This window comes from Schistocerca nitens, chromosome 8 (genome assembly GCF_023898315.1).
Source record: "Schistocerca nitens isolate TAMUIC-IGC-003100 chromosome 8, iqSchNite1.1, whole genome shotgun sequence".
Taxonomy (NCBI): domain Eukaryota; kingdom Metazoa; phylum Arthropoda; class Insecta; order Orthoptera; family Acrididae; genus Schistocerca; species Schistocerca nitens.
Genome location: NC_064621.1, coordinates 264323764 through 264337688, shown reverse-complemented (window position 1 = coordinate 264337688; position 13925 = coordinate 264323764). Strand labels below are relative to the sequence as shown.

Sequence of the window (13925 nt, the reverse complement as noted above, 5' to 3'; positions counted from 1 at the left end):
TCTCTCATTTATGTGAGTGTGTGTGAGAGGGAGAGTAAGAGAGAGAGAGAGAGAGAGAGAGAGAGAGAGAGAGAAAGGGAGACAGAGAGAACAAGTGGGGTCGGAGGGTGGGAGATGGGGGAAGAGGTCTGAGAAGCAGAGAAGATTTTCTGTTTCACAGATTGTAAATCTAAACAGTGTATATATCTAACGTTAGACAACGACTTTGTGAGTGTTTTGATTCCTGTAATGTGTGTCGGTGCAGGTGCTGATAGACCCGGAGACGATGACGGCGCTGGGCGTGCAGTACGAGAGGGACGGCGAGGTGGGCGTGGTGCGCGCCTCCCGGGAAGTCGTCCTGTCAGCGGGGGCGGTGGGCACGGCGCAGCTGCTCATGCTGTCCGGCCTGGGGCCTGCGGACCACCTCCACGACGTGGGCGTGCCCCTGCTCAAGGACCTGCCCGTCGGGTACGTGCACCACTCTGGCACCAGAAAAAAAGCTGGATAAGTACTGCAGTTTGGCGTCCCGCACTCCCCTCTTTATCACTTCAAGCATGTCCTCCAGGCAGGTCAAAAACTTCCCCCTAACACGTCATAAAACTGAATAGCGCATCAGTTTCCTTTCCTTGGAAGGAGAGACAGCATTGGTCGTATTTTTTTGTTTTATTAACCGCAAAATCGATTTTCGGTCATTAAATGACCATCCTCAGTGCTAGAAGTAAAAAATTTTCACATAACGATCAGAGAGTATAAAACAGAAAATCACAACTACACCTGCATATGAACATAACAGTTGGTAGGAACATACCTGTAATATACAATTTAAATTGGTAGGCACTGGTGTCAATAAGCTTAGAGTGATCACATAAACTGAGGCCGCTGTTTACATGCACTTGTTCAGCAGACCTCGGTGTGACAGGGCTTGGAACGCCCTCTATGTGACATGTGTCACGTGAAGACTTAATATTACTGGTTTTGCGAGATATTAACACTAATGCTATGTGAAAATTTTTAACTTCTAGCACTGAGGATGGTCCCTTAGTGACCGGAAATGATTTTGCGGTTAATAAAACAAAAAAATACGACCAATGCTGTCTCTCCTTCCAAGTCTATCCACTATCTGGTCGTGGTGCACAGGACATTCCATGGAGTCGCCAATCAATAAAATTTTGCCTAGCTGAGCTTGTGCAGCGTATTTTAAATACAAGAACTTAAAAATCAAGCTGGCGATCACGAGTCAACATATCCAGTTCAACAAAGAGTGTATCAATAAAAATGTTACCCCACGGTATGTACAAAGTTACTTCAATAGACGAAGACAAATGGGCGCAGTAACAATGAAAAAATGCGAACTGGTTTTGATGAGAAGTGAAATTAGGAAACTGTTTTTTTTTAAAAAGTGTTATTAATTCTCTGCTGTTCGAAGCACACGCCAATTTGGCTGAACTTGTTTCTCCTTTGACCTTAGATTTGTTACTCTCAAGAGTGAATGAGATTGTGTATAATGCAGTTAGCAAAGTAAGAGCTAAACATGTCAAAAAAATAGCTAAGCTAATGGGACAAGGGAAAAGACAAATATTAAGTGGCGAACATAAATATAACTTCTATCCTAGAGTTAAAAATTTAACCGATATAGTATTTAATCAAGAAGAAAATGAACTTTTAAGTAAGGGTTTAAAATGCAACGTACATAAACAATTGGATAGTAGGGCAATTACGAATACACTAGTGCAGGTAAAATTCGCGATGGATAGTTGTAAAATAAATAAGGTAGAACAGAATAAAATGGCTGTAGCGGTAGAAAAGCTATCAAAGAACGAAGTAGAAAAAGCAAATAACCAAAACAGGAGGGATCATTTGACAGTAAAAAGCTTGAATAATAAATTACAAGAAAGTAATGCAAGTGTCACAAAGGCAGACACAGGGAATTTTGTTATTATTGTTACAAAAAAAAGTGTATGTAGAAAAAACTTTCAATTTTTTCAGTAAAACGGTATTACATCAATTGCGAGAGACCCAACGAATGAGATTCAAAGGAAGTTAAATGAGAAACTTAAATCACTTTCAAATGTAATAGCCCCTCGTGAGATACAGTATCTCAAGGTAATGAATCCCAAAATTCCTAAGCTGCGATCACAATTCAAGGTTCATAAGGAGTCCAACCCCATTAGGCCTGTAGTTGATGGGAGAGGGGGCCCGTTGGTGAATATTGCGAAAAAATGCCTAACTATTTTGAATAAGCATTATAACTTTGAACAACACTTCTCGATTAAAAATAGTGCCCAATTAGTAGAGAAAATAAAATATATACCTATTACAGACGCTATGACGTTTCTTTTGCTAGACATTGTCAATTTATATACGAATATCCCGATTGAGGAAACAATACAAATTATTGACGCCAATCTCAGAAACCACAGTAATATATCCAGCGTGGAAATCAATGAGTTCATAGAACTGTTATCATTCTGCTTGAAGTATAACTACTTCACATTTAATGACAAAATTTATGTCCAAAAGGACGGACTCAGCATGGGAAACTCTGTGTCAGGGATTATGGCAGACATCTTTATTAACTATCTTGAACTGAAATTACTAAAAGATTTTCTCACATTAGCTTAAAAGATCGTATACTACTATAGATATGTGGACGACACGCTATTGCTAATTAATGGCAGTCAATCTGATTTACACAACAAAATTACTTTCACAGTTGAAAAAGAACAGAATGGAGTCATTAATTTTTTAGACCTAACCATTAGAAGGGAAAATGGAAAACATACATTTGACATTTACAGAAAATCAACATTCACAGATATCATCTTAGATTATGGTTCACAACACCCTGACCAACACAAAAAAGCGTTTTTCCGTTTTGTATTTCATCGTATGTTCCGATTACCATTATCTAATGAAAACCATGAGAAAGAGTTAAACATAGTCAAACAAATTTCAAGAAATATTAATTACCCGTTGAAATACGTCATGGACATTTATGAGATGGTATCCAAAAAATATAGTAAAGACAATTTAAGTCAGAATGAGACAAGCGAAACTAAAAATCAAAATTTTATCACTTTGCCTTTCTATGGTCCCATTAGCAATAAAATTGCCAGAGTATTCAAGAAAAGGAATATTAATGTAGGTTCCTCGACGACGAACAGACTAGGCGTGCTTTTAAGGAATAACATTCATGAACGCTATGTCTTACATGAATCAGATGTTTACAAACTTATGAGTGCCACGTGTGATGCAGGTTGCATAGGGCAAACCGGAAGAAAATTAGAAACAAGGTTCCGTAAGCACGTGGCACTTGAGAGGAAAGATCTTGCGGAAAAATCGAATTTCGCAGCCCATCTGGTAGCTACTGGTCATACAACTCCAGATTTGACATAGCAATTGAAGTTGTTGCATAAGGGTAAAAAAGGACGCTTTCTCGACCTTATGGAAGAGATGGATATCTTTTGCCATCATAATCTCCAGATATCGCGCTACTTAACGAGCAAACGATATCGAGAAGCACACATTTTTGGGAAAGCTTCTCCGATTTCCTATGAAAAAAGTCAACAACTTGTTGCCAATTATCACAATTAGTAATTCGTAGTCAGTTCCTTGTTATCCCTTATATACAACGCCTCAGTCATAGTTGTTACGAGAACACTTACAATGACCGCTATTCCAACTATCTCAACACATAGACACACATGTTTCGGTTTGTTCTAATAACATTACTAATTTCGGTTTTTAAAAAGTATGCTCCCTTTTGTTCCGTAATTTTCAGAACTTATGGGCGCCTACTGAACATAATTTTGCCACAGTCGACATCTCTTAGGCGTTGACACAGAGTAATATGAACCGGTTATCACTTTACGTAATTATTTTTAATGTATGTTAACAATTCCTTTTCTGTTTGAATAAGTGCTGGATATCGTGCATAGCCTATGTTTAATTTCTCTAAAGTACGATGTATATTTCTGGTATAAGTGGCACTATTACCTGTCCTTCCTCATGATGGATTCTCGATGTTTGATGTATACTACTTGTTCGCACCTTATATTTTTAGATTTATTTCAATAACGCAATTAGAATTATAGGTACTTCTTAAGTCTGCTTTTATTTCATATGAGTCCCACTGCTACTATAAGTCATGTAAAATCAAATTATTTTATTAATATTCAAAACCGGTTGCTTGGCAATTTTATTACTGTTTTATCAACGCGTGAATGTACGTATGGGTTCTGACCCAGTACTTATGCGGAAGCATACAACCAGTGATAGGACGAATGATATGTACATTATCACGTCGTTAAATATGATAACAAAATTGTTACTCTACACCCTCAAACCTTTTTTGTTGTTGGAATGAATATTGTTTAATGGCATTTGAATTGCTACTTAGTCGCATTTTCGTACTATTACTATCTTTATATATTTGACTTCTCAGTTTTAACGTAATATTTACGTAAATCAAGAACGATATACTTCTAACTTCCCACGCCAAATGGTGGGTGCTATGTTTTACAGTAAGCAACCGTGTATATTTGATGTCATGTATGTATGGGTTTTGACCCAGTGCTTATGCGGAAGCCTATAATCACTGTTATAACACGGCTAGCTTGTCCAAAGGGACAAACGAGACGTACATCAGCATGTCGGTTAAATATGATAACAAAATTGTTTATCCACACCTACAAACCTTTTTGTAATGAACATTGTGTTTCACGGCATTTTAATTATTACGTAATGGCAGTTTCGTACTATTACTATTTTTTATATATTTGGCTCCTTAGTCTTAACGCAACATTTTACGTAAATCACGAACGTTGTACTTCTAACTTCCCACGCCAGATAGTGGGTATTATGTTTTTTAAAACCTGTGTTACACCTCATTTCATGTTATTCATATATTATTCTTTTTCATTGTCTTTTTCTCTTTTACCTGTCCTGCACTCTGACGACTTATTATCGATCTTTTTTTATGTTTTGTAAGTTTGTTTTTTAAAAACAATGCGCCAATGTATTTTAGATGTTTCCTTCCCCCTTCGTCTGCTATGTGTTTTACGTACATTTTAAATTTGAATTACCTCATGATTCACAAATGCACAAGAGTTATTTAGTGTTAATATCTCGCAAAACCAGTAATATTAAGTCTTCACGTGACACATGTCTCACAGAGGGCGTTCCAAGCCCTGTCACACCGAGGTCTGCTGAACAAGTGCACGTAAACAGCGGCCTCAGTTTATGTGATCGCTCTAAGCTTATTGACACCAGTGCCTACCAATTTAAATTGTATATTACAGGTATGTTCCTACCAACTGTTATGTTCATAGGCAGGTGTAGTTGTGATTTTCTGTTTTATACTCTCTGATCGTTATGTGAAAAATTTTTAACTTCTAGCACTGAGGATGGTCACTTAGTGACCGAAAATCGATTTTGCGGTTAATAAATCAAAAAAATACGACCAATGGTGTCTCTCCTTCCAAGTATATCCACTATCTGGTCGTGGTGCACAGGACACTTCATGGAGTCGCCAATCAATAGTTTCCTTTTCGTCTCACTCTATTTTAGTGTAATTTTGATGTTATCCCATAACATAGTTCAGCGGCAAAACTGCATTCACGACACACAAATAAGGTTTATGATTGTATACAACGTTGCACATCTGTAAGGTTTACAAAACATTATACTTCCTTCTTCTTATTCTTCTCATTCTTTAGCGTTCGTCCTGCCCGGTGGAGGATCCTTGAGGAGATTTTCTGTCTCTCTCACTCTTTCTCTCTCTCTCTCTCTCTCTCTCTCTCTCTCACACACACACACACACACACACACACACACACACACACACACACACTCTTTCCAAGCATTAATCCCGACGTTTCGGGGTCTGCAGTTATGGTTAAACGGACGTGGCATGTTAATGATAAGGTGTTGCCGGATACCCTGCCTGTCGCCAAGGAGATTTTCTGTCTATATTTTGTTTAATCGTGGACCACGTCTGGATGAATATTTACAGCCTTCAGGTCGTATAGAACATCGATCCATCGCCGCCATGGTAAGTCCTTAGTTCTCTCTCCTATGACTTTCACTGTGTGGACTCCAGCTTAGTGCAGAAACCAGACGTGAGATTGACTCGATAAATCGTTGGAAGTCTCCCGCAAAAGTACCGATCCATTATGCCTTTACAACTGTCCATAATTGCCAAAGTGTTGCCAGAGCAGGATTTAGCGCACGAACTGACGTCTCGATTATGTCCCATAATGTTCGATGGGATTCATGTTAGGCGATCTGGGTAGCCAAATCATTCGCACAAATTGTCCAGAATGTTCTTCAAACCATTACCGGATAATTGTGGCCTGGTGACACAATGTCATTCATAAAAATTCCATACTTGTTTGGGAACATGAAGACTATAAAAGGCTACAAATGGTCCCCAAATATCTGAAAATAACCATTTCCAATCAATGATAGCTTCAGTTGGACCAGTGAACTCGGTCCATTCCATGTAAACACGGGTCATGCCATTATGGGGCCACCACCAGCTTGCATAGTGCCTTGTTGACAACCTGGGCCCATTGCTTCGTGGGTCTCTGCCGCACCCGGACCCTACCATCAGCTTTTCCCAAGTGGAATCGGAATTCATCTGAACAGTCCACGGTTCTGCAGTCGTCTAGGGTCCAACAGATACGGTCACGAGCCCAGAAGGGACGCTGCAGACGGTGTATCAAAGGAACTCGCATCGGTCGTCTGCTGTCATAGCCCATTAACGTCAAATTTCGCCCCACTGTTCGTCATGCGTCCTACATCGATCTCCGCGGTTATTTCACACAGTGTTGCTGGTCTGATAATACTGATAACTCTAAACAGATGGCGCTGCTCTCTGTCGTTAAGTGAAGGCCGTCGGCCACTCTGTCGCCCGTGGTGAGAGGTAACGCCTGAATTCTCGGCACATTCTTAACACTGCGGACGTCAAAGGATTAAGTTTCCTAATGGTTTCCGAAATGCCATTCCGCTTTCAGTCTATTAAGTGCCGTCATGCGGCCATAATCACGTCGGAAGCCTTTTCACTTGAATCACCTGAGTGCAAATGACAGCTCCGCCAATGCACTGCCCTTTTATACTTGGTGCGAGCGATACTACCGACATCTGCACATTTGCATATTGCTGTCCCATGACTTTTAGCACTTCAGTGTCGTCCTCTGCCGTAACACATCTCCAAGCCATTGCAGAAGACTTTCTCGTATTTGGCGGTGTGGCCCTAAAACTGTTTCCTGATAGTATCGTTCGAAACTTGTTCCAGTGGAGTGATGCCACTTGTCCATCTAAGCATCTTCCTCTCAATGGCCCCCCGTCCTCGTTCTGCCTCTTTGGGTAACGGTACTGCAGAGAGCGATTGGGTGGATGACAGCCTGGTAGATATCTGACTTCAGATGGTCATTCATCCGACGATCGAAGGAGATGTCACTCGACACTCCATCCAGGCTGCCGCCATCCTTGCGTTGTCATCGTCTGTAGGTTGACCATCGCTGGAGAATTTCCAAGCGAGGTGCTTAAATTTTGTAACTCGTAGTACATCTTCTCAGCCAACGTTGATGGTCCGAACTTATCGTGGATTTGATATCATGTACTCACATTTCCTCTTTCTTTTTTTTTTTTTTTTTTTTTTTTTTTTTTTTTTTTTTTTTTTTACCGCAGGCCGTATCGTGCAGCTTTTCCGTTTGGCTCTGGAGACAAAGCTTTTTCTCCGCAGACATAACACCATCAGCATAAAAAGTTTTCATTGATAATGGAATGAGCAGGTCTGATGTGACAGCATCCATCGCAAGAACGAACAGCAGTGGTGATGAAGCCGAGTCTTGGTGGATTCCTAGCGTGATGTGAAAAGTCATTCGACGCTCCTACAGCCGCTTTGTCCTAGCTCCTCTGTTCAACATACAGAAGCCGTACCCACTTAACTAGATACTTTGGAATGGCAAGTCCTCGAAGCGCTAACCAGATTAAGTCATGCGGCACCCAGTCGATAGCCATTTCGAGGTCAAGATACGCGAGGTGCTGTAGCTTCTTCTTTTAACTTTTATAATTGTAGCCGTGAATAGGTCCTCAATGGGAAATTTTCAGCTATTTTTGAAAAACTTGGATTCTTTGTTGTGCTATCTTTCAGACAGAGGGAAGTAAATTATTGTTTGTGGTGATTTCAATGTACATTTTCTGAAAGACTCCGATAGAAAGCTTGACGTTGAAGTATTATTTGGTTCTTTCAATTTGACGCCAATTATTGATTTTCCTACTCGGGTGGTACAGGAAAGCACCACACTGATAGATAATGTTTGTATAGATCAAGAGAAATTTAATCAAATAAAAACTTTTCCTGTTAAGAACGGTCTGTCTGATCATGATGCACAGGTAGTTACAGTACATGACATAGCTCCACACAGTAACTTAGAACAGTCCTCCTAAATAGTGCGTTAAATTAACAATTTAACTATCGAAAATTTAAGGGGAAGTTTGCAACAGCTAGACTGGGATGAAGTCTACAGCGAACGTAATGCTAAATTTAAAATTTAACCTATTTCATGATACCTTTGTGAGTATATTTGAGACGTTTCTATAAGAAAACAGCAAAATATAATTGTAAGAAACCATTTAAAAAGCCATGGCTTACTAAAGAGATAAAAAATCTTGTAAACAGAAAAGGAAAAAGTATCTTATAGCTAGGGGGACTAATGATCCAGAAACAGTGAAACATTATAATAACTACTGCACCGTATTAAGAAAAGTTATTAAAAAGTCCAGAAGTATGTGCATTATGTTTGAGATTAGTACATCTGATGATAAAATTAAAACAATTGGAATATTGTTAAAAGGGAAACAGAGCAACTGGGAGTGCAGGAAGACTGTATTTCTATCAGACTCAATGAAAAGTTTGTTAACAAGAAGTCAGAAGTAGCAAACATTTTTATTAATCATTTTTTGTGTTGTAGAGACAATAGGATCCAGCTATTCATTAGAAAATTCAAGGTAGTATATGGAAGAGGCAATACCCATGCAATTTGATAAAACTTAAATTCAACCCACCTCTCCTACTGAAATTGGAATAATAATAAATTCACTCAAAATAAAAGCTCACATGGAATTGATGGCATTTCCAACAGGGCACTAAAAGCTTGTTCCCAAAAGATAAATATGATTCTCAGCCACATATGTTGTAGCTCACTAAAACAGGACATTTTTCCAGATAGACTGAAACACACTATTGCTATACCACTGCATAAAAAAGGGAATAGGTATGATGCTAACAACTACTGCCCAATCTCACTTCTGTCAGCTTTATTCAAAATTCTCGAAAAAGTAATGTATTCAAGACTAGCATCACATATTTGTAAAAATGAAGCACTAAGAATATGTCAGTTTAGTTTTCAGAAAGGCTTTTCATCAGAAAATGCTATATATGCATAAAAAAGGGAATAGGTATGATGCTAACAACTACTGCCCAATCTCACTTCTGTCAGCTATATTCAAAATTCTCGAAAAAGTAATGTATTCAAGACTAGCATCACATATTTGTAAAAATGAAGCACTAAGAATATGTCAGTTTAGTTTTCAGAACGGCTTTTCATCAGAAAATGCTATATATGCTTTCACTGTTCAAATATTGAATGCATTGAATAACCAAACGTCACCAGTTGGAATTTCTGTCGTCCCTCAAAGCCTTTTGATTGTGTGAATCATGAAATCTTATAGATAAGCTCAAGTACTGTGGTATGAGTGGGACAGTGCACAAATAGTTTAATTCATATTTACCTGGAAGAATGCAGAAGGTTTAAATTAACAGTACAGATAGTCTGCAAAAATCAGCAGAGTCCTCTAAGTGGGGAGGTATCAAGAATGTTGTCCCACAGGGTTCAGTTTTGGGTCCCTTATTGTTCTTAAAATAAATTAATGACTTGCCACTCTATATTCATGAAGATGCAAAGTTAGTTCTTTTAGCTGATGATACACTTATAGTAATCACACCCAACAAACAACTATCAGCTGGGGAAGTTGTAAATAATGTCTTTCAGAAAATTATTAAGTGGTTCCCAGCAAATGGACTCTCATTACATTTTGAGAAAACACAGTATATGCAATTCTGTACAGTAAATGGCATAACAACATTGATAAATATAGACTAAGAACAGAAGTCTGTTGCTAATGCAGAATATTCAACATTTCAGGTTGTGTGCACTGATAAGAAATGGAATTGGAAGTAAAACATTGATGATCTGCTAAAACGGTTAGGTTCATATCCCTATGCTTTTAGGGTTATTGCAAGTTTTGGTGATAAAATATTAGTAAATTAGCCTACTATGCTAATTTTCGTTCTCTGCTTTCGTATGACATATTTTGGGGTAATTCATCATGAAGAGAAAAAGTATTCATTAATCAAGGTGTGTAATCATTATAATAGCTGGAGCCCACCCAGTATCACCTTGCAGTCATTTATTTAACGAAATCGGGATATTCACAGTATCTTCGCAATACATACATTCGCTTATGAAATTTGTTATTAATAACCCATCCCATTTCAAAAATAACAGCGAAGTGCATAGCTACAACACTATAAGAAAGGATGATCTTCACTATTCTGGGTTAAATCTGACTTTGACACAGAAATGGGTGAATTTTACTGATACAAAAATCTTTGGTCATTTGTCAAATATGATTAAAAGTCAGACAGATAGCCATCCAATGTTTAGAAATAAATTAAAAGAATTTCTGAATAACAACTCCTTCTACTCAGTAGATGAACTTTTAGATATGAAGTAGTAACTGTATAAAAAAATTAGTTATTTTGTGTAAAGAAAAGTTATTTTAAGATGACACGTTCAATACCATTACGATATGTCGTATTCATGATCTAGGGAACAAGTTCTAATGTATGTATGTATATATTAACGCTATTTTTCAACCTGCAACCGTGCAACATAGATTGCGTCAGTCTTGCCACATTTTTTTTACAAATTCGGCTTGGTCCATATTGATTTGGGTTATTTCGCAAATCGTTTGTCGATTATTCGTTCGAAGATCTTGGCTCAGTAATCGGATGGGGCGGTAATTAGAACACCTTATTTCTGAAGACTGGTACAGGGATAATCCGTTGCCAATCTGCTGGTATTTGACCTTCTCTGATTAGCTGGTTGAAATGAACTATAAGCCGTATAGGCTAACCAGTCGCATTCCAATGCTGACAGAGCCATTACTCGATGATGTTTGGTTTGTGGGGCGCTCAACTACGCCTTCATCAGCCCCCGACCATAACTCGACTGGAACATCGGGGCAGTGGATTTTTTCTCTCTTTAGCTCCTTCAGAGCAATCGCGACTTCGGCACTGATACTTTCTGCTAATCAAAACTATAGTATTGCGTGTCATTAATTCATTACTGGTTACAGATTTGTTCCTTTCTACGTGAAGGTTTTCGTGCAAGTTATGAATTGTGATTATGGCCTTTCAAACACCGTACTACGACACAGCCAAATACAAATCGTCCAGTTTATTTCGCCCTCGTGTTTACTTCTGTTTCTTCTGTAGCCTTTGAACTATACGTTACCTTTTACTGTGGACACGTTACGCAAAACATTTTATTCACTTTTTATGTAAATTGCCGAAGTTTTTTGGTGACGGAAGATATATGCAAAGACGTTACTCCTACCCCGTGACGTACGAAAACGTTGTGTGACACAGAAATCTCTGCCTTCGCTACTTTTGCTATGATAGCGTGGCGCTTTTCTTGATTTTAAGTGAACACACACTAAAATGATTGATGATATTCCTGACTGATGAACTATCTTGAATGAAACACCGTTATAGTATGAATAAATTCTGAACACTACAGGAAAGAATATCCAGGTGAGACTAATGTTTTCGGTTTACCCACAACATTGGTTCACAACGACCGACATATTACAATTGTATGGATGCGATCCTTTATTAAAAAGAAACGGCACATAAAGCAATTAGATGTTCACAGAAGTATTAATTGTCAATCAGTAATTCCTCTGGATAATTCAGCTCCTGTCATTTATATCTCACACATCAGCTCTTCTATGCTAGTAAACAGCTTTAATCACTTGGAATTACACGTTCTTTACTCCACCATTATACACTTTTTTCGATAATTCTTAGTCCTTGGGTCGTGCTAACCCTCATTCTTAAATATTCAGTGCCCAGAAAATTTCACTGCAACCGTCCTTTTCTCCCTCCAGTCCCCTTCCATCAATTGACGGATCGTCTGATTTTATGCAGATACTCTCTCTGGGCATATCACCAGTACAACATAAAACATACATATATTACAGTTACGTGCATACAAATCAACATTAAATAGAGGTAATGAAGGTAATACTTATTGATGCTTCTTTCTGATCTAAGACGACGCAGGATGCAGCGCAAGTACCTGTGAACCGAAAATCAAAAGGAACGGCAGGATTCATAGCTATACGCCCTTTATTTAAGTTCAGAACTCGATTAACAATCACTCAATTTAACTGGTTGTAATGACCACAATAAATAAATGGTTCAAATGGCTCTGAGCACTATGGGACTTAACATCTATGGTCATCAGTCCCCTAGAACGTAGAACTACGTAAACGTAACTAACCTAAGGACAGCACACAACACCCAGTCATCACGAGGCAGAGAAAATCCCTGACCCCGCCGGGAATCGAACACAATAAATAACAAATTTCATATAGCAATCAGTGAGAATTGCAACAATTGATATCAGCCCTCAGGGAGAGTAAATATGGATACTCTGTCAGCCCCTTTATGCCAAAATTACTATAACATTGCATCTCACAGACAGTATCAAATTCAAATTGCAAATAAAATTTACAGCGAACCACAGTCATGCTGAGACTGCACTCACTTACGGGGCTCAAATAATGAATGTTCTCCCTGTACAAATAATTAAAGTTCATAAAAGTCCTCTAAAAACGAACATATGACAGAACAATAAAATAGTTAAATACACCGAAACAGTGGGGTGACATAGCTGCTAATTTCCCCACGGGATGATATAGTTGCTAATTTCCCCACGCCAATGACCAAGTTATACAGGATCAATTTGAAAATAGTTTTGCTCCTGCAAGGCAAATAAATGCAATTTCTCCCAAATTTACCTAAACTGTAAATACAGGAATAGTAAAACGATTAATAAACATTAACACTAGAAGTAGCCATAGTAAAACGATTAATAAACATTAACACTAGAAGTAGCCAATCTCAAAGGCAAACTACTATCATGTCTAAATGAGTCTTATCACTAGCATACCTAAAACATGAGACTTCAGTCCGTACAATTTTCCTGGCCACGGCAATGAGTAACCAAACTGTGATTCTTGAAGTTTTCGCGATGTACTGAATATTCCACGAGCTTTCGGGATTGCAGCCGGATAATGTTCACTTCTTGCCACAATATTTCCGCTAGTGGCGGACACTCGCCTCAACATGGCTGTATAGTTGCCAGTCGAAATATTGTGACGAGAAGTCGAAATGAACCGGCTGCAACCCCAAACCCCACAGAACAACCAAAATACTCTGACATTCAGTGTGAGGGTGAATTAGCCATGCACAATAGGATTAAGACATATTAATTTGCCCTTTCAGGATTGAATCACTACCATCGAATTAAAAAAAAAAAATTTACAGGAAAGTGTCACAAGGTATAGAAACTTAGGCTGCGGTCCCACCATTAAGGTAGAATAATCACTCGCTTCATCAGGAATGATTCCGTGATGGCGCCACACATAACAGCCTATTGGCGGTAGAAATCGAAGAAGCCACCTCTATAAGAGACTAAGATTGGCCATAAGCAAGCGGTAACAAACTGGATAGAATTCAGTCACAGACATGCATAACAGCACAACACATTTATCACGCTTTGGTGAGTACCTGAGAAAATCCAGGGCGG

At 38.6% G+C, this 13925-nt stretch overlaps 1 protein-coding gene across 4 annotated transcripts in view; it reads left to right on the top strand.

Moving 5' to 3' along the window:
• Positions 1 to 13925, top strand: part of LOC126199289 (glucose dehydrogenase [FAD, quinone]-like) — a 205452-nt gene that overhangs the window by 92774 nt on the left and 98753 nt on the right. For all 4 annotated transcript variants that reach the window (XM_049936108.1, XM_049936109.1, XM_049936106.1 and 1 more), the window contains one exon: positions 245 to 447. In XM_049936108.1, coding sequence (XP_049792065.1) covers positions 245 to 447 — 203 coding nt within the window. The remainder of the gene's footprint in view (positions 1 to 244; positions 448 to 13925) is intronic.